This window comes from Bos indicus x Bos taurus, chromosome 8 (assembly GCF_003369695.1).
Source record: "Bos indicus x Bos taurus breed Angus x Brahman F1 hybrid chromosome 8, Bos_hybrid_MaternalHap_v2.0, whole genome shotgun sequence".
Lineage (NCBI taxonomy): Eukaryota > Metazoa > Chordata > Mammalia > Artiodactyla > Bovidae > Bos > Bos indicus x Bos taurus.
In genome coordinates this window covers 51,993,504-52,019,318 of record NC_040083.1, presented here as the reverse complement: position 1 = coordinate 52,019,318, position 25,815 = coordinate 51,993,504, and the positions used below count along the sequence as shown (strand labels likewise).

The window sequence follows — 25,815 nt, the reverse complement described above, 5'->3', positions numbered from 1 at the left end:
TGTATGGCAGGGTCACATGCTGTGCTGTTTCTTTCATAATCCTAAACTATCCCAGATGCAGTTTAGCATTTTAGGTTGCTGGGTAATAATGAAATAATTGTCTTTGTTTTCTCACAAGTGCCAATGTGGACATTTTGGAGATGCAGTGAGAAAAACCACAAAATGTATATAACTGTTTAGAATTTTAAGATTACCAAAAATTGAATGGGAAACATACCATAAGACACATAGTAATATATTATTATTATGCTCCATTCATGTTTTTAAATATACTTTCTCCTATCAGAGAAGACAAAATAAATGGTTTGCTGGTTGTAACATGAACAGTAACATTATAAACGCAAAGCAAAAGTTGAACACAATCTAGCTCTGGTTAGTTCAATTGGTCTGAATTCTCTATTGACACTGGGATACTACCTGTTCAGAATAAAAGGAACCAAATGCATATTTCAAATACTCTGTTAAAGTGATTAATGAAAAAGAATCTCAGAGAGCTTAGCTGCAGGAAGACAAGATGGTTCCAGTTTAAAGGTACAATCAACTGCTACTTAAAAACAGTTCTTCATTAGGGAAAGCCTTTTTTGTTAAGTGTTATATCCCAGAAGAACTGCATGCTGCTGGAAGTGGTAAACAATACAATAAGACAGGACTCAGAAACGCACTGGGAAAGAGACAAGATAATTTGCAGAGGATATGGCTATAGTACCTAACTGCTCCAGAAAATCAACTCTAAAATACACAAATAAAGGTAAGTGAAATGGTCAGATGTAAGATAAACATACACTAGCCAATAGATAGCTCTGATACCAGAATACAGTAGTTAGAAAATATGGAATATTTTCCATTACAGTAGTAACTAGACCCAAAATATGTAGAAATAACACTACCAAGAAAAACACTTCATAAAATGAAAGGATTTCAGTAAAAAAGTCTGTTTTGGATGGAAAGACTGTAAACTGTAAAAAGAATTCTTCGCATGAGATTGCATGTAAATTCAAACTAAATTTCAATGAGATTTTTAAAGAGGGACTGAAGAATTGCTATGAGAATAAGTAGATATTCAGCATATTAAAATATAGCGTGGGTGCTACTGGATTAAGTATTATTAGATTGATAAATCAGAAAAAGTGGTACCAGAAGAGACCCTGGTATAAGAAATTACTGTGCTGTTATAAAGGAAACAGTAAAAGTAGGGATGACAACTCAGTCATTAGTCTGTTTGGAGGATAAAGACAGAACTTCACTTTACACTGTATATTATAAATGAAAGTAAGTTCTAGATGAGTTAATGGCCAAATGTAAAACCAGATTATAAAAATATGGATATTTATTTTTAAAGAATAAACATTCTGTATAAAAGAAATTATAAATGTTATATGAAACTATAAACTGCCCTCCAAACAAAAACTGCATTTTGGAAGCAGGTGATAACAGAGAAATGGTTTCCAGCAAATATGAGACAATGTGAGAGTCAATAGCATACAAAGAGTTTTTATAAATAAGAAAAATGCTGCCACTTTGAATTGAAAAGTGAGTAAAAGACACAATTCAGAGAACTACAAAGGAAAAAATGGTTTGCTTTACTAAATATTTAGATTTACTAGGAGTCAGAGCTATAAAAATTTAAATCTGTTCTTTTGCTTTTTTCTTTCCACTCAAGGCTGGCAGGAATGAGGGCAGTAACAATCGTGCACTGGTCATGGTGTAGACTGGTACACGTTGTCTGGAAAGCAACATATCCAAGCCCTAAAACTGACGATTCCCTTTGATGCAGTAATTCTTAGAACTCTATTCTAAAGAAACAGTCAAAGATGATATAGTCAAAAACTGATAATGATATTCATTGAGCTCTTATTTAAAATAGTGTAAAATGTAAAGCAAACTACATATCTCAGATTATGGATTAAATATAATACAATCACAGGATGGACGATTATGCTATCTTTTAAATATGTGTTCTAAGGATATTTGACAACAGGGAAATATGCTCTTAATAATACCTTTAATGGGAAAAAAGGATATGAATGTTCTATATACAGTGTGATTTTAGTTTTGAAGAAAAAAACATTGATATTTGAATATATGAATGTACACATACAAATATGTTTAAGGGATAGAAAGGAAAATGGATTAAAATAGATCACAATATGAGTAGAAGTGTGTCTCCTTGGGGGAATGACGCGTGAGTTTTTTTTCCTCAGCCTGCCTTCTCACTGGAAGCCAGCTCACCTGCATAATCCTCCGTCCCGTAGTCGTCGGTCGGGTCTTCGACTCGGCTATACCGGACACGTTCCACTTTAGGGAACTCATTGGTGGGAGAGTATGGCTGCACAGAGGTGCCGTAGAGGACCAGAGACCATTCTTTCAATTTACCTTGGGAAACAATAAAAGTATGTCATGAGCAAACATTCTCTCTTGAGCTTTACAATTTCTTTCATTCCTTCTAACTGAAGAAAAAGCGGTAGAAAAATAGAACTGCGGGAAACAGATTCATATGAATCACTGCATCACATACAGGGCTAGAAATGCATTTTCCACTGCTTGCAGAATTAACTATTGAATAAGTCACATACCATGTATTTCCTGAGTAACAATTGCAGCATACATCCTAATTTAATCAGCTCTTTTTTTGGTAAGAAACAACCATCTCAGATTGCTGGATCAAGGGCTGAATGTCAAATTATGAGTATTTAAGAGAATCCTAGAATCTTACAGAAGGCTTTCTTTTTCTAGGTATAAAAGTCTTATTTACATTAAAAGCAGGATCGACATTCTCTGACTTGTTTATCAAAAATAAAAAGATTATAACAACTACTTTGTTTCACCCAATTCAAGGGCTCAGTCAGTCTTAAGAATATATCACTATATTAACTGATAGACCTGTGCTGTCCAGTGACAGTCACTCGACGCATTTGGCTGTTTCTGTGTAACTACAATTTAAACCTCAGTTCTTCAGTCAGACCACATTTCAAGTGCTCAGTAACCATATATGACTAGTGGCACTACGGTGGACAGCACAGCTATAGGAAACATTTCCACTGCTGGCAGCATGTTCTACTGGGTGGTACTGTCGGAGCATTTCCCTGCCACGGGCACCTTGGGGCACGAGGGAAGTGCTTTTCCTCCTTTGGATGGCAGGCTCTCAAGGAACATTTGCCTAATCCTTATTTAGTCATTCATTTCTCAGCTTTATAAAACTAAAATCTTTAATGCAAAAAGCAAACAGAAAACATGTTTCCCTGACTTACTGTAGTTCTTTTTAATATAAATCTTAAGTAAAAGTGATTAAGACAGACTCATTAAAAACATGGAAATATGCTGGCAGGAAGGCAGGATACTTCCCCCCCATGCCCACACACCTTAGATCTCCTTCTTATCTTGGCATAATACAGAGAATCTAGGTAAGGTTGGGGTTGGGCTCTGTCACAGTCCAGAGAGTGATGAACTTCAGATATCTGGTAATTTATCTGTTAGCATCTATTATCCCCATCAAATTGATGCTTATTTTTTATAAGTACTTACTTTATGCTAAGTACATTTTATTCTATTCAGTGGTCACAAGTGAGAAATAGATATTTTCACTATAAAGATGAGAAGACAGAGGCACAGAGGCTGATAAAGTTCCCCAAAGCAGTAAGAGGACAGACTGATATTAAAACCCATTTGGGGGTTCTGATTTAAGAGTAATATAGGAAGGTCCTGAACTCACTGCTTCTCATACACTCAGTGACTCTACAGCCACACATGGGACAGTTTCCTCCAGAAAAAAAGGCAGCTGAGTGGCCCCAGCTTCTCCCCCAAGGAGTGAAAAGTTTGATCCCTACATTGGGTATCACAACTTTTAAGACCTGCACTCGAGCCCCCAAAGCATGTAGCTCTGAAAGCCAGTGGGGCTTGGGTACACTAAAGAGTTCACCAGCGTGGGCTCTCATCCTTGGGTATTGAACAAAGGCGGTTGACTGCATAGCACCCAGACTTTCTGGGAAATAGGCTTATTTGCTTATCTTAAAGCACTGGCTGAGGGGCAGACATGTAATTTAACATACAGATGAGGACCTACTGAATACTCTCCAAAGATGGAGGCTCATGGGAGCCATCTGTATGTTCTCCCTTGGCCTCTCCATCTTGTTGGTACCAAAAGAAAGGGCTTGTACCCTCAGCTGGCACCCAGGGGACACCTCTAGTTTGCTGGCTCTGCTGGTTAGTGGGGCTTAGGTTCACACATTCCCTTAGACTATGAATAAAATTGATAAACCAGTTTATCAATTGGCAGATTCACCAAGAAGAAGAGAGAAAGCCTCAAACCAGAAATTAAAAAGGAGACATCTTAATTAATACAAAATAAGGGCTCATAAGACTACTATCAGCAATTATATACTAACAAACTGGAAGACCTACAAGAAATGAATGAATTCCTAGAAATATATATTCTACTAAGACTGAATCATGAAGAAACTGAAATCTGAATAGACCACTTATTGTAAGGAGATTGAATCAGTAATCAAGAACTTCCTAACAAAGGTATGTCCAGGATTAGACACTTCACTAGTGGATTCTACCGAACAGTTAAATAAAAATTATTACCAATCCTTCTTGTGCGTGCATGCAAAGTTGCTTTAATCATGTCTAACTCTGTGTGACCCTATGGACTGTAGCCTGCCAATCTCCTCTATCCATGGGATTCACCAGGCAAGAATACTGTTGTGGGTTGCCATGCTCTCCTCCCATGGATCTTCCCAACTCAGGGATCGAACCTGTGTCTCTTAGGTCTCCTGCATTGGCAGGCAAGTTCTTACCACTAGCACCACCTGGGGAGCCCGATCCTTCTCAAATTCTTCCAAAAAATAGGAGAGGAAGGAATACTTCAAAACTCATTTTATGAAGTCAGTATTATTACTCTGATGGGTTTCCAGGGGGCACAGTGGTAAAGAATCTGCCTGCCAAGGGTTTGATCATTGGGTTGGGAAGATTCCCTGGAGTAGAAAATGGCAATCCACTCCAATATTCTTGCCTGAAAAATTCTATGGCCAGAGGAGCCTGAAGGGCTATAGTCCATGTGGTCACAAAGAATAGGATGTGACTGAATTGAGCATACATGTTACTCTGATATCAAAACCAGATGTAAACATAGATGCAAAAATCCTTAACAAAATATTAGCAAACTGAATACATCAATACATTAGAAGGATAATACATCATAATCAAATGGTATTTCAGGGATGAAAGCTTGTTTCAACATCTGAGAATCAATCACTCTCATTTTCCACAGTAACAAAATGAAGGCTTAAAACTCATAATTAGCTCAATGGACGCAAAAAAGCATTGACAGAATTCAACATCCATTTATGAAAAAGACTTTCAACAAAGTGGTTATAGAGGGAACATTTGTCAACGTAGTAAAGATCAGGAACAAGGATGTAGGCAAGAAAAAGAAAGAAAAGGCATATAAGTTATAAAGGAAGAAGTAAAACATTTGTAGATAACATATTACATATAGAAACCCCTACAGACGCTACCAAAAAACTTAGAACTAAGCAACAAAGTCAAAGAAGTTTCAAGATACAAAATTAATGTACAAAAATCTGTTGCATTTCTTTATACAAATGACAGATTATCAGAGAAAGCAATCCTATTTACAATTGCATCAAAAGAACACAATACCTAGGAATAAATATAACCAAGAAGGTGAGATATATGTACATTGGAAACTGTAAGAAATTGATGAAATAAATTGACATGAATAAATGGAAAGATATTCCATGTTCATGAATTATAGGAATATTATAAAAATGTCCCTACTACCTAAAGCAATCTACAGATTCAATGTAATCCTTGAAGGCATTTTTCACAGAAATAGAACAAAGAATCCTAAAATTTTTATGGACCCCAAAGACCCAAAATAGCCAAAGCAATCTTGAGAAAGAACACAGCTGGAGTTATCATGCTCCCTGATTTCAAACCATATTACAAATAATCAAATAGTAATGGTATTGACATAAAAACAGATAAATGAATGAAACAGAGATGCGCATGTATATAGTCAATTTATGACAGACTAGCCAAGAATATATTGATGCAATAGAGAAAAGGCAGTCTTCAACAAACGGTGTTAGAAAAACTGGACCGCTAACTAACACCATGCACTAAAACTAACTTGTAATGACTTAAAGATCTGAATGTAAGACCTGAAACCATAACACTTCTAGAAGAAAACCAGTGGCACACTCCTTGACACTGATCTTGGGAATCGTTTTTGTATTTGACAACAAAAGCAAAGGGAACAAATACAAAAATAAACACATGGAACGATATCAAACTATAGAGCTTCTGCACAGCAAAGGAAATCATCAATTAAATGAGAATGTAACTTATGGAAAATATTTGCAAATCATATATCTGATAAGCGGCAAATATCCAAAACATATAAAGATGTCATACAACTCAGCAGCAGAAAAGCAATCTGATTAAAACATGGGAAGAGGATCTAAATAAACATTTTTCAAGAGTACATACAGATGGCCAGCATGAAGAGGTGCTCAACATCACTAATCATCCAAGAAATGCAAATTAAAACCACAATGAGCTATTATTTTACACCTGTTAGAATGGCTATTATCAAAAAGACAAGAAATAGCAAATATTGGTGAGGAAGTGGAGAAAAGGGAATCTTTATGCACTGTTGGTGGGAATGTGAATTTTCAGCCATTCTGGAAAAATTATGGGATTTCCTCAAAAAATTAAAAATAGATCTACCATGTGGTCCAGAAATTCCACTTCTGGAAAAAAAAAACACTCTTAAAAGTTATATGTACCCACATGTTCACTGCAGCATTATTTAGATAGCCTAAAAAAGAAGGCAGCCCACATGTCCAATGATGGATGAATGGATACACACACACATATAGACACATACACATATAAATGTATATAGATAATATTTGGCCATAAAAGGGAATCTTTCCACTTGGGAAAACATGGATGGACCTTGCTAAGTGAAGTCAGATAGAAAATGACAGATACTATATGATCTCTTGATATGTGGAGTCTTAAAAAATTTTAAAAAGTAGAAGATTGAACACATAGATACACAGAACAGATTGGTGGTTGCTAGAGGCAGGAGGTGTGTATGAGTGGATGTAATAGATGAAGGGGATCAAATGGTACAAACATCCAGTAAAACATTATTAAGTCCTGGGGGTATAACGTACAGATTGGTGAGTATGTTTAATAATAGTGTATTGTATACAACACAGTAGTTAAACAGTGTATCTTAAAAGGTCTCATCACAAGAAAAAAATTATGTGAGGTGATGGATGTTCACTAGACTTATTGTGGTTATTGTTTTGTAGTATATACAAACATAAAATTGTACAATTGTACAACTAAAACTAATATGTCAATTACCCCTCAATTAAAAAAAATTCTGTATCCAAATCTTACATTCTTAAACTGTTATATAATTCTGTCTTCCTGGTCGTTTCTAGGAGTATAAGCATATGAAGTTTAAAAATGTATTCTGGGCCACATTCATTATTTTCTGACATGTGCACTGGGCCAGCAGGCTGGTTTATATTTGGTTTGCCCTCTGCCAGCTTTTCTTTGGACTCACTTGTTAATAACTATGCTAATCATAATTAGGGTGTTATTCAGTCTCAGGATTTCAAGTCGTAGACATTAAGTGCCGTCAAGAAATGAATGACTACCTGAAATTAATGACCTATCTGACTGCCTTTAGGTGGCAATGCAAAAAGAGAACCTCTTTTCCTTATGGCATCTCTCAAGTGCATAACTGGAGCACATGATACAAAGACAGTATGGGAAACCCCATCCATCAGTCACTCTAAAACCTGGTCCATTTAACTTAAGATCATCTTGGATCTAAAAATTTACCCTTGTAAGTGTTTAGAGAGTGCTGACTCATAACTGATTATTTCCCCTGGTGCCATTTCTCAAGTACATCATAAGCCCTCTGGGGACACCCTTGCCAGGCAATTTATCTTTTTATTTTTCACTTATTATGTAATTTTATTTCCTTAGGATCTCTGCCACAATTCACATCAAATGCTGCCATATTTGGGCTGTCAATTTTTTCCTCCCCTACTACTTTTTCCATTTGCTAATTTCTTTTTTTTTTTTTTTCGCCTTCCCAACTTTATTAAAGAAAAAGCAATGATGGTAAATCTCTAGAGGTTTTGCAGTGGAAATGGCAATATCTTGTGAAGAAATAGCAGTATACATGCAGAATAAGAGAAAATCCATTCTGTTTGCTAACACTCAAATGCAATCTGCCCAAGGTAAAAATCAAAGATAGATTTAATATGCAATGGAACAAGAATAAGAAAAAAATCCTCCAAAAACCTTATTATGTTTTAATAATTAACAAGTGGGAAGAAATAATAAATAAACTCAAGTTTGGAGCCATATATATATATATAAATATAAATATATATACATATACATATATATACATATATATATGTACATATATTTTGGAAATGATTCAACTATTTAATTGGGCTAGAAGATTCTACATCTGCAATTGAATTACTAAAGAAATCCCGCATTAATTGGAGGACTGTATGCCATAGTAACAATGACAGAAACAGAAAAAAGTGAAAGTCCCTTTTCAAAATTGTGTCTAATCCTGACCTGAAAGGTTACTTGAAGAAAGGATACCTGAAGACTATGTGTTTCTATTAAAGCCTTCTGACCCCAGGTTATACAGCATTAGGGTATCTCTTCTGGCACAAAGGAGCATCTCTTAAGATGACTGGAGGTGACTGCTGTTAAACATTTAAACAGTATAAGGAGAAGTCAATGATACGAAATAGACAACTCTAGATGATCAGAGCTACTGCAGAGACCTTTTAACACAGATAATCACAGTAGGGGGCTTCCCTGGTGGCTCAGAGGTTAAAGCGTCTGCCTGGAATGTAGGAGACCTGGGTTCAATCCCTGGGTTGGGAAGATTCCCTGGAGAAGGAAATGGCAACCCACTCCAGTACTCTTGCCTGGAGAATCCCATGGAGGGAGGAGCCTGGTAGGCTACAGTCCCTGAGGTCGCAAAGAATTGGACATGACTGAGTGACTTCACGACACGACATGACAATCACAATAAACTCTGGATAGACTCTGAACTCCTTGAGGGCAGAGAGAGAGATTAGTAGCCTCACACCCATGAATGCAAACCCCAGGTCTGTCATCAGTGTGCCCCTAGGGGCAGTCTGCTTGTGGGGAGGAGCATTTTATCACTGAGATGCATTACAATGGTGATATTAAAGAGTTACTTTTATATATAACTGTCTCAAATCCTCAGTAGATAGTGCACCCCTTATGTCTGTAGGCTGCACCTTTCTTGGCACACAACTGCCACATCTAGACAGTGTTTATTTCGCTTAGATCTCCTGAGACGTAAGAGTGACACATGCTGATGGATCTAGTGGGAGCTGCCCTTTGGTCAGGGCAGCCCAGTCCAGCTACCATGCCTGCTATTGCCCCTGAGTGCCTTGGCACAGTGCATCTCCATGGCATGAGCAAGAAGCATGGTTTGAAGAGAAGAGGGAAGGAGAGGGGAAGGTCCTGGGAACTGAGATTAGGAACAAGTGAAAGCTTTCCAGTAACTAGGATCTAGTTTATTCAGATGTTTTCTGTCAACCCTGCCTTGTTGACAAAAATCTGGTTTCTGAGTAAGACCTTGGCAATTATTACATATATGGTGGCTGCTGGAGGTGTGCGGGGCTGATATGCTTTCACAAAACTTTTACCCTGATTCATTGTGACCTTGCTACCATGATGGTTTTGATTCCCCCGAGTCTGGGACCACTGTGACAACACAGATGAACCACATCATGGAATAAAGGGAAAGAGATGGCTACACCGTGTGCCCTAAAAATGGACCTCTCAGAATGAGCGACTTCCCCTGACTGGTGGGCAAAAGTGTGGCAAATGTATGCAGCAGGGGGACTTCCTTGGGGGTCCAGTGGCTGACTCTGTGCTCTCAATGCAGGGGGCCTGGATTTGATTCCACGTGCTGCAACTAAAGATCCTGCATACTCCACTAAGATCCAACACAGTAAAATAAATAAGAAATTAAAAACAATTAAAAAAAATGTATGCTTCACTTTTCACTTTACTGTTTGTTTCTTTTGCCCAATACAACCCACAGTATCCAAATGATACATACCATTACAGTTAACTACAGAATGTTTGGGTTAATCTATTCCGATCAAAAGAGGACTTAGAATTGTACACCAGTCCTATAACGGCCCTCAAGCCTTGTTCTTCTGCAGATGGACTAGACAAAGGATTAAGAGGCAACAACTTATTAGATGATGGAAGATGTGGCCACAGCTGGGTGGGAACTGGGGTAGTTATCAAACAAAGAGAGCATTTGTTACTAGGCAAGTACTACTCAGGGCTCCGCCACAGGCAAAAAGTTCAGTCACTCAGTCATGTCTGACTCTATGATCCCATGGACTGCACACGCCAGGCTTGCCTGTCTATCACCAATTCCCAGAGGTTACACAAACTCACGTCCATTGAGTTGGTGATGCTATCCAACCATCTCATCCTCTGTCGTCCCCTTCTCCTCCCACCTTCAATCTTTCCCAGCATCAGGGTCTTTTCAAATAAGTCAGTTCTTAGTATCAGGTAGCCAAAGTATTAGAGTTTCAGCTTCAGCATCAGTCCTTCCAATGAATATTCAGGACTGATTTCCTTTAGGATAGACTGGTTGGATCTCTTTGCAGTCCAGGGGACTCTCTAGAGTCTTCTCCAATACCACAATTCAAAAGCATCAATTCTTTGGTGTTCAGCTTTCTTTATAGTCTAACTCTCACATCCACACATGACTACTGGAAAAACCATAGCGTTGACTACACGGACCTTTGTTGGTAAAGTAATGTCTCTGCTTTTTAGTATGTTGTCTTGGTTGGTCATAGCTTTTCTTCCAAGGAGCAAGAAGCATCTTTTAATTTCATGGCTGCAGTCATCATCTGCAGTGATTTTGGAGCCCAAGAAAATAAAGTCTCTCACTGTTTCTATTGTTTCCCATCTATTTGCCATAAAGTGATGAGACCAGATGCCATGATCTTAGCTTTCTGAATGTTGAGTTTTAAGCCATCTTTTTCACTCTCTTCTTTCACTTTTATCAAGAAGCTCTTTATTTCTTTGCTTTCTGCCATAAGGGTGGTATCATCTGCATATCTGAGGTTATTGATATTTCTTCTGGCAATCTTGAGCCCAGTTTGTGCTTCATCCAGCCTGGTATTTCTCATGATGTACTCTGCATGTAAGTTAAATAAGCAGGGTGACAATATACAGCCTTGACGTACTCCTTCCTGATTTGGAACCAGTCTGTTGTTCCATGTCCAGTTCTAACTGTTGCCTCTTGACCTGCTTACAGGTTTTGCAGGAGGCAGGTCAGGTGGTCTGGTATTCCCATCTCTTTCAGAATTTTCCACAGTTTGATGTGTCCACACAGTCAAAGGCTTTGGTGCAGTCAATAAAACAGAATTTGATGTTTTTCTGGAACTTGCTTGCTTTTTCCATGATCCAGCAGATGTTGGCAACTTGATCTCTGGTTCCTCTGCCTTTTCTAAAACCAGCTTGAACATCTGGAAGTTCACAGTTCATGTATTGCTGAAGCCTGGCTTGGAGAATTTTGAGCATTACTTTACTAGCATGTGAGATGAGTGCAATTGTGCGGTAATTTGAGCATTCTTTGGCATTGCCTTTCTTTGGGATTGGAATGAAAACTGACCTTTTCCAGTCCTGTGGCCACTGCTGAGTTTTCCAAATTTGCTGGCATATGGAGTGCAGCACTTTCACAGCATCATCTTTTAGGATTTGAAATAGCTCAACTGGGATTCCATCACCTCACTAGCTTTGTTTGTAGTGATGCTTCCTAAGGCCCACTTGACTTCGCATTACAGGATGTCTGGCTCAAGGTGAGTAATCACACTATTGTGATTATCTGGGTCATGAAGATCTTTTTTGTATAGTTCTTCTGTGTATTCTTACCACCTCTTAATATCTTCTGCTTCTGTTAGGTCCATACCATTTCTGTCCTTTACTGTGCCCATCTTTGCATGAAATGTTCCCTTGGTATCTCTAATTTTCTTGAAGAGATCTCTAGTCTTTTCCAGTCTATTGTTTTCCTCTATTTCTTTGTGTTGATCACTGAGGAAGGCTTTCTTATCTCTCCTTGCTCTTCTTTGGAACTCTGCATTCAAATGGGTGTATCTTTCCTTTTCTCCTTTGCCTTTTGCTTCTTTTCTTTTCTCAGCTATTTGTAAGGCCTCCTCAGACAACCATTTTGCCTTTTTGCATTTCTTTTTCTTGGGGATGGTCTTGAACACTGCCTCCTGTGCAATGTCACAAACCTTAATCCATAGTTCTTCAGGCACTCTGTCTATCAGATCTAATGCCTTGAATCTATTTGTCACTTCCATCATATAATCATAAGGGATTTGATTTAGGTCATACCTGAATGGCCTAGTGGTTTTCCCTACTTTCTTCAATTTAAGTTTGAATTTTGCAATAAGGAGTTCCTGGTCTGAGCCACAGTCAGTTCCTGGTGGTGTTTTTGCTGACTGTATAGAGCTTCTCTATCTTTGGCTGCAAAGAAGATAATCAATCTGATTTGGTGTTGACCATCTGGTGAGGTCCATGTGTAGAGTCTTCTCTTGTGTTGTTGGAAAAGGGTGTTTGCTATGACCAGTGTGTTCTCTTAGCACAACTCTGTTAGCCTTTGCCCTGCTTTGTTTTGTACTGCAAGGCCAAATTTGCCTGTTACTCCAGGTATCTCTTAACTTCCTACTTTTGCATTCCAGTCCCTGTAATGAAAAGGACATCTTTTTTGGGTGTTAGTTCTAGAAGGTATTGTAGGTCTTCATAGAAATATTCAACTTCAGCTTCTTCAGCATTACTGGTTGGGGCATAGACTTGGATTACTGATACTGAACACAGGGTGCTGCAAAAAACTGTTCAGTCTCCCATCTCACGCTGCATTTGTACTTTTCCTTATTTTATGTTACAAATAAGGTTCATACATTAGCAGGAAGAGGGAAACAGGCCATGTGTGGCAACACAGCCTGAGATGACTTGAAAAGAATTCTGTTGACATCATTACCGTGTTTTACATATCAGGAAAGCTTTCTCTTTACTTAGCTCTTGGTCTCATGCAGGGCAGAGTGCTATCACTCATTTTTTTAGGTGGCAACCAGTTTAGCTGGCATAGGCCAAGCTCAAGGTCTTGTCTGCGCTGAAAATTAAATTTAAAGCAAACTCAGAAAAAAGATATCGAAGGAAACCTGTCTGCTCTTATAGCTATGTGATTTAACCCATTGCACGTGGACAAGGCTGGCTTGTTTTTTGATAAAGTAATGGAAGGTGGTTAGAGACATGGCTCATAATTCTGAAATATCAATCAATAGCTGTCATGTTTTATCTTGTCTTTATATTTAAAGGTCTTTTCTTGAATTCTTATCCTAAATTATTACTTTTCTAATGGTAATCTCAAGAATTGGAGTACAGGAGGACAACTCGAGGCGTAGAATTACATAATAAAGGATAAGGTTGATATATGAATGGGAAACACATTTATTGGCCAGAATATACACCGTTTTTCTGTACAATAAATCAAATTATAGAAAGAGAGTTCTTACCTGGAGTCTTGAAGTTCCTCAGCTGAGAGGGAGTGTCATAAACTTCCAGGATCCAGTCACCAGCAGCTCGTTCTCCCCAGCAATGAATGGTCATGAATTCCCAATTTTTAAATCCTTCCATGGAATGATCAAAAAGCCTGAGAGAGAGCCATAAAACATTGCTTTTGTGTGTTGTTTAAAATTTAGCGAGGATCCAGTCAAGACCGTGATCAATGACCTCTCTGTATCCATCACATGTTCAGTTCAGCACTGGAGATTGTCTTCATCCTAGGCATCACTGATTAGTAGATCCAAATACACACACACAAGTACATACACACACATAATTATTGGGAAACAGGCATGGGACTTGCCAAGCAGTAACAAATCTGGGAGGGATAATGACGTGGGTATCAGGGAACCAAGGCTAAAACTCTACCCACAAGCCTGGTAGTACCATGAGTTGGAGATGTGGAGCAACTGAAGCTTGCTTACACTGCTGATAGATATGTAAAATGGTGCAGCTGCTTTTAACAACAGTTAGATAGTTCTGACCATATGACTAAGCTATCCCCCCAAGAGGAGTAAAGACATGTGTCCACATAAAGAACTCAACATGAATGTTCACAGCAGCATCATTCATAATGGTCAAAAACTATCAGCAACTCAGGTCTCCATCATCTGGTGAATGGATAAATAAATTATGCTATATTCATACAAGGAAACACTACCTAGTAATACAAATTTGAACGATTAATAACTGCAACAACATGAATGAATTTCAAAGGCAATAAGCTAAGTGGAAAAAGTCAGACACAAAAGATTATGTACTATCTGATTCAATTTCATATGACATTATAGAAAACACTACTTAAACAGAAACAGATCAGTGGTTGCCACGGGCCAGGAGGGAGGAGGCAGGGGCATGATGGAAGTTTTGGGAGTGGAAGAACAGTTTTATATCTTGAAACTAATGTATAGTTATGCAAGTATATATTTATCAAAACTTCCTCAATTATTTACATTGAAAGTGAATTATATGGAAATTACCCCTAAATGAAAAGACCATGCCCATTAATATTATCCAGTTCAGGAAGTCATGCCTGGAACTGCAGCCTAGATTCTGTCCTTCCAGTCTGTCCAATAATTTTCTAAGTTCCTAATTCCCTGTATGAAATCTTTTTCTGCTCAAACCATATCCAGTTACTAGGATATTATCTATCCTTCAGAGCAGATAAATACACAGGTCATGACAACTGGATGTTGATAGCTATTTATGACATTCAGTCAACTCTCCTTGCTTTAATTTCATGTTCACCAAGGAAACTGGTGGCTCTAATGTGAACTTCTGTGTGGCTATTCCCATTGGGGGAAAAATATGCTGTTCTAAAAACAAAACCACTTTAATCTCATTGTAACTAATACATAACGACTCTGATTTTTTTTTGTATGTGTGTTATATAAATGTGTTTGAGGCTCCCTCTAAAATACCAGCTGGCTTCTCAAACAGAAGGGTTGGATGGTGTAAATAGGGACTGTGTAAGGTAAGTGGCTGACACTTGGAGAAGAACAATAAACAGGAAAATCACCTGTTACAGGTTCCTGAGCTCTTGAAAGAAGAAAAAAGTATTTTAGCAGCATTCTCAGTGTCCCATGTCCAGAAAATTGAGAAGGCTGAGTTAAAGTTGAACAGATCTCTTTAATAGAGAACATTACAGATCTTTGGAGTATTCATACATGTTTTGTGACTTTTTCATATAAGTTTTGAAAATCACTGCCTCCATTCATAATGAAGGAGGCCTTTTCTTTTTTTTGTAGAATATCTGTACACTATCTGTAAAAGGCTACTTCTGAACAGAGGGGTGTGGCATTTCAATGAGGACCATGTTGGATTGGGCAGCTTTCCCTCATGCTAACAGAGATGGAAATGGTGGCTCCTTACATGAGTGTCTTTCCATTGTAAATGATCTTCAATAGATCATGGGTGGTACACACATCCAGGAGATCCTACAGTGCATACACTATCATTGCAGGGCTTGTTTCACAAGTTAATGCTTGAAACTGGACTTGGCCAGGAAGAAATTGCTGGGCCATTAAACAACTGACTTACATATTGAGTCCTTCATGCAAAACCCAGAAAGTGTGTGTTGGCTGCAATGGAGACACAGAGGTAGAGAAGAAGGAATGTTTTCCAATAACCCCTCCTGCCAGAGAGACATTACTGAAGCGAACATGTTGACACAGAAATGGATGGAGGCAGAAAATTGGTCTAGAACCACTTCTCAGCCCTTTTCAGTTCTAATTTAGGTTCCAGTTCATTGAGGCTGTTGTGCCATTTGAGGGCACTGAAACAACAACTTGTCACGGAATACCTTTCCAAGAGTGCTGAACTTAAAAGCAATTCCCAAACAGTTTAGACAGAACACTTGGCTCACTGCCTCAGGTCCAGAAACTACAAAGGAGACTTGAGGCTGCCATCACATGAGGGGCAGTCTTGTTTCCACAACCTCAGCCAACTCTTAATTACTCACGGGTCAGTTATTTGACTGCTGGATTAGCAGACCCTATGTTTTTTCCCTTACACCCTTTCCTCTCCAACTTTGAAAATCATTCCACTGCGATCAATCATTTTAAAATCACATTTGGAATGAAAATTAAATGTAAACTAGTACCCAGAAGAACTATCCATAATTCACTACTCACAAAAGTGTCTTAAAGCCCAAATATAAACGGGCTTTGTCTCTCTGGCTAAATGGTTCCCACCCTGGTCTCTTCATTTTATGCAGGGCTGGAATGCTCATTAATTTCATGTGGACATACAAGTTGAGGAGAGGAATTAAAATGCAGCCAAACACGATCACTGCATTTTGCTAAAAGAGTTGATGAGGAGAGAAATAGACACTGATTGTTGTTGTTTCAACTAGCTGGGCATTGACTTTTCTAATCCCACACTTTTATTTTTATTCCAATTCAATACTTAATCTATTCCCTATCTTTAGTACTGTACTGTTTAAAAACCTTGTGTTGTCTGCACATAACAAAAGGTAACGTAGTTAGCAGATGAGATTCATGTTGCAAAGAATATACTTGCTCAAACCAAGTGTCAAACCATTGGACACCACTATAGAGATTCTAATTGTGCGGTTGTTTATCAGCTAAGAGGTCCAGTGCTCTGTCTGAATGTCTGTGCTCTGCCAACAGTGAAGAAAACAGACACATGTCAGCATTATTAGTGTGGATCAGATGTTAATAAAGCAAGGCCAGTGTGCTGAAAGCTGGAGTAGATTAACTCCATGCCCGTGTCCATATCTCCTATTGCAGTGAAACCTTGTTCTGTCAATTGACTTCATAATCGTGTGCTCACTGAAATGATATATGCATGCGGTGGCACAAATTATGTAGCCAGTTATTAAAAGGGTGCCCCACAGCCCTATCCCTGTGAGCGGTTTTCAAATAAATTGCTTGGATAAAACCCGGTAGAAAGGACTGCCATTAAATGTAGTACATCCTTTTGAGGGTTACTTAACTCAGGAAATAACTCATATAATTACTGTAAGCTTTTTTCCTCCCCTTTCACTTAAAGAGTCAGTCAAAGTGTCAGGGCTACCACGTGCTTCTATGATGTTATGGCAACTAAATAATAAGACATTTTATAGCTATTGACAGCTATGGGTTGTCATATTATTATTTCCCAAATGTAATGGATATTAATTTCAGAATTATCCACAACTTCCTAGACGGTATTTGTGTTCACTACAGAATTAGACATTAATCGAATATTTTGGGAGGTTCTCTTTTTTCTTTTTGTTTTCTTTATTTAGTGCTTCATCACAATTTAACATAAAGCTGATAGAATGCGTAAAGCACTCATTTGGCTCAGTTGAAAATGAAATTTTGATTTTCTTTAGATGTTTGTCTTTTGTAAGTTTTAAATTATTTGCTTATGAAATAGGGTATTTAAAACACACTATTAAGTTTTTTGCTCTCTCCTAAATCATTTCTTTAAGAAATGTTGAGAGAAAGGTACTGGTTCTAGAAGTTTCGAATACCTGAAAACATGAGTTTCAAAATGAACTTTCAACATGTTCACTATCACTAACTTACCAACCCCCAAAGGCATTGATCCTTGTGGGTACATGATAAGTACCTGTAAATAAGTACTCACTTAATCGTCTTGAAGATTTATTCTTTAATAGTAGGCTTTATCTAAATATCTGGTTTACATTATAAATGCCTTTGTAAGTGACTTTCACAGCACCCAGCAGCATATTGCTCACAAGTCTTTTAGTGACATGAAAATAAGAAGAATGTGTTTGAAAAAGTTGGGTGATCTTTTAAATTGGTGCTATTTAAAAATGTGCTCTGCGGCAGGCCAGGAAGCTTCAGCATCACCTGTGAGCTTATGAGAAATGCAGATCCATGGGCCTCTCCCAGACCTTTAGAATCAGCCTCTGTGGCAGAAGGAGCCAGTCTTCTCTGTGTGATAGTCATTTGCAAGGTGTTTTGAAAAGCACCGTGTGAGTAAGGGTTAGCACTTCCAAGTGCTTACTATACTAGGAGCTTACTGTATTACCTTATTTACTACTTGTAACACACTTGCGAGGCAGATACAACTACGTCTGTTTTCTAGATGAAAAAAATCACTTTTCTGAAGTTGAACATAAAAACGGGTGACATCAAGACCACCCCAGCTATAACTCCAAAGGCTATACTGTCTTTTGAATAAAGAAAGAAGCTTTTTCTCATGGTGAGGCCTTGTGTAACGTGAAACTTCCACAGCAAAAGTGTAATTTTGGCAAGTCATACCTGCATTTATATAGCATGACTTTGCAAAATGTCAGTAGTCTGTCATTGAACACTTGGGCAGTGACAAAAATATTCAGGTAGAAACACGACAGTTAAACACAGTTAATTACAGAAACTATAGGTTGTACAGATGAGAAAGTATACCTTCTTTCCACTTAAGACCATAATTAGAACCAGAGATACACATCTGTAGTCAAATTTAGAAAGAGAGGCAAAGTTTCAGCTTTCAGTCAGAGGCCAAAATCTAGAACAGAGAGCCAATAAAGCTAAACTAAGTCTAAAACTCAATGAGTTGAAGACAGTATGCGGGTATTTAGGGAAGAAAAAAAGCAAGGTTTTTATAATTCTGACACATGCAGTTGAAGGAAGAATGTGATGGGACAGGCTTTCTGTTGGAAAATTTGTAGGCAGAAGTTGAACATGTGGTCATATAAGGGGTAACATCCAAAGTTGCTTTAGGAATGGACTGTGGACACAGTGGGGGAAGGGGAGGGTGGGAAGTGGGATGAATTGACAGAGGAGCACTGACATACATACGCTACCATGTGTGAAAGAGATGGCTAGTGGGAAGCAGCTGTGCAGCACAGGGAGCCCAGCTCAGTGCTCTGTGATGACCTAGAGCGGTGGGATGCGGGTGGTGGGAAGGAGGCTCAGGAAGGAGGGCATATATGTATGCACATGGCTGACTCACACTGTTGTACAGCAGAGATCAACACAACATTGTAAAGCAATTATCCTCCAATTAAAAATAAATTTAAAAAATAAAAAGAAGCTCACTGCAACAATGATGAAATATAGTTGCTCTTGTATCTATCATAAAGGGATCTAAGCCCACCTAGGTCCCCTACCTATGCCAGATCCCCATGGTCTCCCCAGAAGTAAAGCATTTGTGCTGATTATTTGGTTTGATTCTTTGTTAGGCTGGGTAGACAGGCCAGGAGGAGGAGTGGAAGGGTGGGAGGGCAGGAGAAAACAAAGGGGAAAGAAAGCACTAACTGTCCACTCAAGGATGGCTCTGTTTACCCACTAAATCCTCCACCTGACCTGCTGAGGGTGGTGCCGGGGCTTGCCTGCTGGGCTGATGGGGCACGCAGCTCGAGTTGGACTAGCTGTGAAGGCTGCCGAGTGCCTTCCAGGGCTCAGCACCTGCAGATGCTCGGGTAAACCCTGCTTCCTGGAACAGATGTTCTCCACAGGAGCTCTAGCAAGTGCCCAGCAGCCAGCATGGGGAGGCACTGAGGGGCTCCAGACGGCCCACATGGGCAACATGTTCAGCGACTGCAAAAAAATCTGTTCCTGAGGAATTCCCATGGTGAAGGGCTGAGCAACACTGAAGACACTCCTTCCTGAAATGTCGAGGAAAATAAGGACTTTCAGAATGCTAACTGTGGCCCCTTTGTTTTTGGAATTGACCGTTAAGGATAGCATTTTCTGGTCCTAAGACTAGAACACAGGTTTTGTCAATACCAAAATGAAGGTAATATGGGGGGGAGGGTTGCTGTCCCCTCAGCTTCCTTCCTAGCTCATTCTCCTGTTCTGCATGTCTAGTTAAGGGGAGATGCATGTCATCATTAAGGGGAGATGACACGGAGTGAGCCGTGGATTCTGAGTCTGAGCTGGACCTCAGTATCCTTCCTTCTCACAGAGGCCAATGCCCAGTCCACTGTCAAGGGTCATGCCTCATGGAGAAACAGGAGACGTCAAATAGGGATGACTCTGCCACCAGAGCTCTAACTCTTCATCTCAGATGACCCCACAAGGAAAGCTTTGTGTTTTAAGCCTTGCAGAATTCCTGTCTTTTAACTGCACAGTGTTCTTTGTTTTACATGGTCCTCCTCAGAAATACTGACTTTCCTGAAAGAAAGATGAGTGTCTAATAGGGGAACTATTTATTGTCCTCAATAATAATCTCTGACACACAAATAAAATACTAGGAATAAACTTGACCAAGAAGGTAAAAGACTTAAATACTGAAAATTATAAAACATTAATAAAGGAAATTGAAGATGAGTCAAAGAAATCGAAAGATATCCCACCTTTTGGATTAGAAGAATTAATATTGTTAAAATGACCATATTCTCCAAAGCAATCTACAGGTTTTATATGGTCCCAATCAAATGGTGGCTCAGACAGTAAAGAATCTGCCTGCAATGCAGGAGACCTGGGTTTGAACCCTGAGTTGGGAAGATTCCCCTGGAGAATGGAATGGCTACTCACTTCAGTATTTTTGCCTGGAGAATTCCATGGACAGAGGAGCCTGGTGGGCTACAGTCCATGGGTCTGCAAAGACTCAGACACAACTGAATGACTAACACTTTCTATCAAATTACCCATGACATTTTTTTCACAGAACCAGAACAAATAATCCTAAAATTTATATGGAACCATAAAAGGCCCTGAAATGCCAAAGCAGTCCTAAGGAAAAAGATCAAGGCAGAAGGCATAACCCTTCCAGACTTCAGACAATACTACAAAGCTACAGTAATCAAAACAGTGTAGTGTGGGCACAAAAACAGACATATGTACCAACAGACTAGAGAGCCCAAAAATAAGCCCACACATCTACAGTCAATTAATCTTTGACAAAAGAGGCAAAAATATACAATGGAAAAAATCTCTTCAGCAAGTGGGGTTGGGAAAGCTGGACAACTGCATGTAAAAATCAATAAAGTTATAACACACCCTCTCAGCATACACAAAAATAAACTCAAAATGGCCTAAAGACTTACACATAAGATGTGACGTCATAAAATTCCTAGAAGAGAACATAGGCAAAACATTCTCTGACATAAACCATACCAATGTTTTCTTAGGTCAGTCTCCCATGGCAGCAGAAATAAAAATAAACAAATGGGACCTAATCAAATTTACAAGCTTTTGCACAGCAAAGGAAACCATAAACAAAATGAAAAGACAACCTACAGAATGGGAGAAAATATTTGTGAATCATGTGACCAAAAGGGCTTAATTTCCAAAATATGTTAACAGCTTATAAATTCAATGACGACAACAACAACAAAAAACAACCCAACTAAAAAATGGGTAGAAGACCTAAATAGACATTCCTCCAAAGAAGACACACAGATGGCCAATGGCATCTACAAAGGCAGATGAAAAGATGCTTAACATCACTAACAGAGAAATGCAAAGCAAAACAACAATGAGGTATCACCTCACATCACTCAGAATGGCCATCATTAAAAAGTCTAGAATAACAAATGCTACAGAGTGTGTGGAGGAAAGGGAACCCTTCTACACTATTGCTGGGAATGCAAGTTGGTGCAGCCACTGTGGAAAACAGTATGGAGGTTCCTGAAACTAAAAATACAATTACCATATGATCTAGCAATTCCATGCCTGGAAAAAACTATAATTATATCCAGAAAAAAACTATAATTCAGAAAGATCATGCACATCCCTATGTTTGTAGCACCACTACCCACAATTGCCAAGTCATGGAAAAAACCTGTATGTCCACTGACAGATGAATGAATCAAGAAGATATGGTACATATACACAGTGGAACCCTAGTCAGCCATGAAGAAGAACAAAATGATGTCATTTGCAGCAACGTGGATGGACCTAGAGATGATCATACTAAGTGAAGTCAAGTCACAAAAATGACTTCCCTGGTGGCTCAGATGGTAAAGCGTCTGTCTACAATGCGGGAGACCCGGGTTCAATCCCTGGCTTGGGAAGATCCCCTGGAGAAGGAAATGGCAGTCCACTCCAGAACAAAATACTGTCATTTGCAACAACATGGATGGACCTAGAGATTATCATACTAAGTGAAGTCAAGTCACAACGAGAAAGGCAAATACCGTATGATATCACTTATATGTAGAGTCTAAAATATGTCATAAATGAACCTATCTACGAAACAGAAACAGACATAGACTGCCCAGTGGAGAGGGGGACTGGGGAGTTGGGATTAGCAGACGCAAACTATTACATATGGAATGGATAAACAACGAAGTCCTACTGTGTAGCATAAGGAACTATATGCAACATCCTATGCTAAAACATAATGGAAAAGGATATAAAGAAGAATGTGTACATATGTGTGTGTGTATATATATAACTGAATCACTGTTCTGTACAGCAGAAATTAACACAACATTGTGAATCAACTATACTTCAATTTACAAAAATTAAAAAAATCTCTGACATACAAATTCCTTCTAAACCCTGACCTGGTCACCTTTTCCTTGAGGACAGGTATAGTGCCCAGGCCAGCAGGCCAACTTGAAGGCCACCAGGAGCAAAGCAGACCTTCCCCTCACCACCTGCCCATCCCGTGTTGATGCTTCTTGCCCTCAGATCCCAATCCTGGGAGTGTGCTTTGAAACAGGGCCAAGGAGAGAGGACACAGATTCCTCTTTGCCAGGAGGTCAGAGACTGGGAAGTTCTGAAGAGAGATTTCCTCATAAAAATAAAGTTTTGGAATATGCCAGAAGGAAAACAATACCTAAAGAAACCATCTTGCCTTAGCTACCTCAGTAGGAGGGATTCTACTAGCGTCAAGTACAACAAGGACGGGGGAGCCAGGCCCTGGAAGGTGGCCAGACTGGTTTGGGGACCAAGTGCGGCTGTTTTACATTTAAAAGGTCAGACGTTCATAGCAGTGTTTTGGGGAACTGTGGGCCAATGAATTCATAACATCCTTTTACATCCCTTATCTCCAGTCCCCTCTCTCCACTCCATTTTGTCTGCCATTTTTTTGGGGGGTGGCTACTTATTTTCAGCGCTGAGATGGAAGATCGACAAAAGAGCAGCACTTTAAGAAATGCTCCGGACCAAGAAGATGTACTCTGCATGCAGACCTTATTCCCAGGGGGTCCCTATGGGACAGACTAAAGTGAACCATAAGATGGGTCACCGCGCATTGGAAATGCCTGTTACTTTTCTTTGACACAAGTCAGGCAGCACTTTGGGGTTCAGCACTTTGCAAAGAGCAAAGCGGATGCCTGCTGTTGAAGAATTCACGAGGAACTGGAGCCAGTGACACTGTAATTCACCAAATGCCTGTCTTGGAATCTTTTGCTCCTCTGCTCACAAGTTTCCTCACTGACGTCATTTCCAGGGAAGCCAACAAGAAATATTGAAATATGCAGAAGATCCCAGAAAGGCTGAAGGGACTGAGTTTTCCAAGCAAACAACTGTGGGTGGACCATTTTTCTACATGGAGGGGGCTCCAGGGAGAAGAGTTACACATGTGTGAAGCCAACCTTTGTACTTCACTGGGGTCACCTGGGTACTCCAAATGCAATGCACATGAACAGCAGTCAAGAAAAGAAAAGAAATCAAGAACAAGGTCTTCCCTGGCTTCGGTAACAACAGCTGGCATGATGTCCTTTAATCATAGAATTGTGCATCTGAAGGCCTTGCTTGCTGAAGAGAAGCTTCAGGCAGGTAGTAGCAAGACCTGGCAGCAGCTGAGATCCCTGACTGCACAGGGAGGAGGGCGTGTGCAGCGACTGGATGCCAAAGCATCCTTCAGTTTCTCACAGCTGCATATACTGATCCTGGCAAAGTTTCACTTAATAGAATATGAAGCCCAGGTTACCTCATGCTCTAATGAAAGATGTTAGGTTTTAGGGACGAACACAAGAAGACTTCCAAGAACAGAAATAAAATGCAATGAGAGACTCTAGAAATGCTCTTGCTTTCTCTCTTTCTAACTGTCCTACAACAGATGAATTTGAAGATTTTGAAAAGCCACTGAGAGCTCCTCAGTCTCACTTTCGGCCCTGCAGGCCTGCATTGGACTTGGCCCCTCAGCTTGTCTGGGCTGTTGTCAGTGTCCTACCAGAGATCACCACGGCCGCGGACACCTGGCGTGTGGACAGGCGGCCCTGTCGACATAAAAGTTTGACTTTCATTTGGACTGTATAGGCCTTTGACAGTAAGGTTTTTGCTCCTATTACATGTTCCTCTTGGAGAAAAACATCAAATTAAAGAAACTTTTAGGCTTCTCACTGTGGCTTGGAGTTTGGAACCATAATGGGAATGGGGTGTATAAGAAAACCTGGCCTTTCCCCATCTGGTCCCACTTGCTGACAAGTATCCCCCACCCATGATCCCAACCACTCAAAAAGCCAATGGAGCAAAAGAAGACTTGTGCTAGAACATTCTGGCCTTTCAGCAGGGTCCTGGAAATATAATTATCTGCTGGAGAAATGTTTGAAGGGAGTAGAGAGAATGGCAGAGAAGGCAATGGCACCCCACTCCAGTACTCTTGCCTGGAAAATTCCATGGATGGAGGAGTCTGGTAGGCTTCGGTCCATGGGGTCACTAAGAGTTGGACACAACTGAGCGACTTCACTTTCACTTTTCACTTTCATGCACTGGAGAAGGAAATGGCAACCCACTCCAATGTTCTTGCCCAGAGAATCCCAGGGACGGAGGAGCCTGGTGGGCTGACATCTATGGGGTCGCACAGAGTCGGACACGACTGAAGTGACTTAGCAGCAGAGAGAATGGAAGAGGCTACAAAGAGAAAGTGAGTGTTCCCTTGGCCAATAAAGACTAAAGGGCCAACCTTTAAATAGTGGTTAGGAAACTATTGCCAGCCCTCAAACTAAATCCGGTCCTTGGCCTGTTTGTATAAATAAAGTTTTATTGGAACACAGCCATGCACATTCATCTATGTTGTTTACAATGACTTTTGCACTCTAATGGCAGAGTTGAGGAGTGGTAACAGACACATGACCTGCAAAGCTTGAAACATTTACTAACTGAATCTTTGTAGAAAAACATATGCCAAAATCTTTTTTAAAACAAATAGAATTTCCTTTAACTTTGGAAAGTGCTCAGGCAAAAGCATTCAGTTTACCTGCAACAAATGCCAGCAGACATTTAGGGGCCAGGAAGACCATCTCAGAGGCCTGAAGAGTCAGTGTTCTCCATTTCTTTTATAGGATAAAGAACAACAGGTGGCCTTTAACTTTTCTGTGGCATCCTTTTAATATTACACACATCTTAAGTGTTACACTGTTTCATGCCAATAGATTCTAGGCAGCTCATTACTCTGTTTATGTGTGGGCAGTGAGAGCTATGACCATCTCATCATGACATCTAAGTGGCACCCCTCACTGAAGTTCTTAGGGTAGTAAGAAATTAAAGAACAGCTGTATTTTTAATTTTCTTTTTTTTTTAAATCTACACCCAGGAGTGGAATTGCTAGGTCATATGGTAGTTCTATTTTTAGTTTTTTGAAGACCTTCCCTATTGTTTTCCAGTTGGGGCACCAATTGAGATTCCCACCAACAGTGTACAAGAATTTCTTTTACCCCACATCCTTCCCAACATTTTGTTTGTATTCTTTTTGATGATAGCAATTCTGACAGGTGTGAGGTGATAA

The 25,815-nt window shown here is 39.5% G+C and overlaps 1 protein-coding gene across 3 annotated transcripts in view; it reads right to left on the bottom strand.

Annotated features, from left to right (window-relative positions):
- PCSK5 (proprotein convertase subtilisin/kexin type 5) overlaps nt 1-25,815 on the bottom strand; it is a 519,637-nt gene that overhangs the window by 182,737 nt on the left and 311,085 nt on the right. For all 3 annotated transcript variants that reach the window (XM_027549490.1, XM_027549491.1, XM_027549492.1), the window contains 2 exons: nt 13,668-13,804; nt 2,230-2,373 (listed from right to left, as the gene is read on the bottom strand). In XM_027549490.1, the coding sequence (XP_027405291.1) occupies nt 2,230-2,373; nt 13,668-13,804 (281 nt within the window). The remainder of the gene's footprint in view (nt 1-2,229; nt 2,374-13,667; nt 13,805-25,815) is intronic.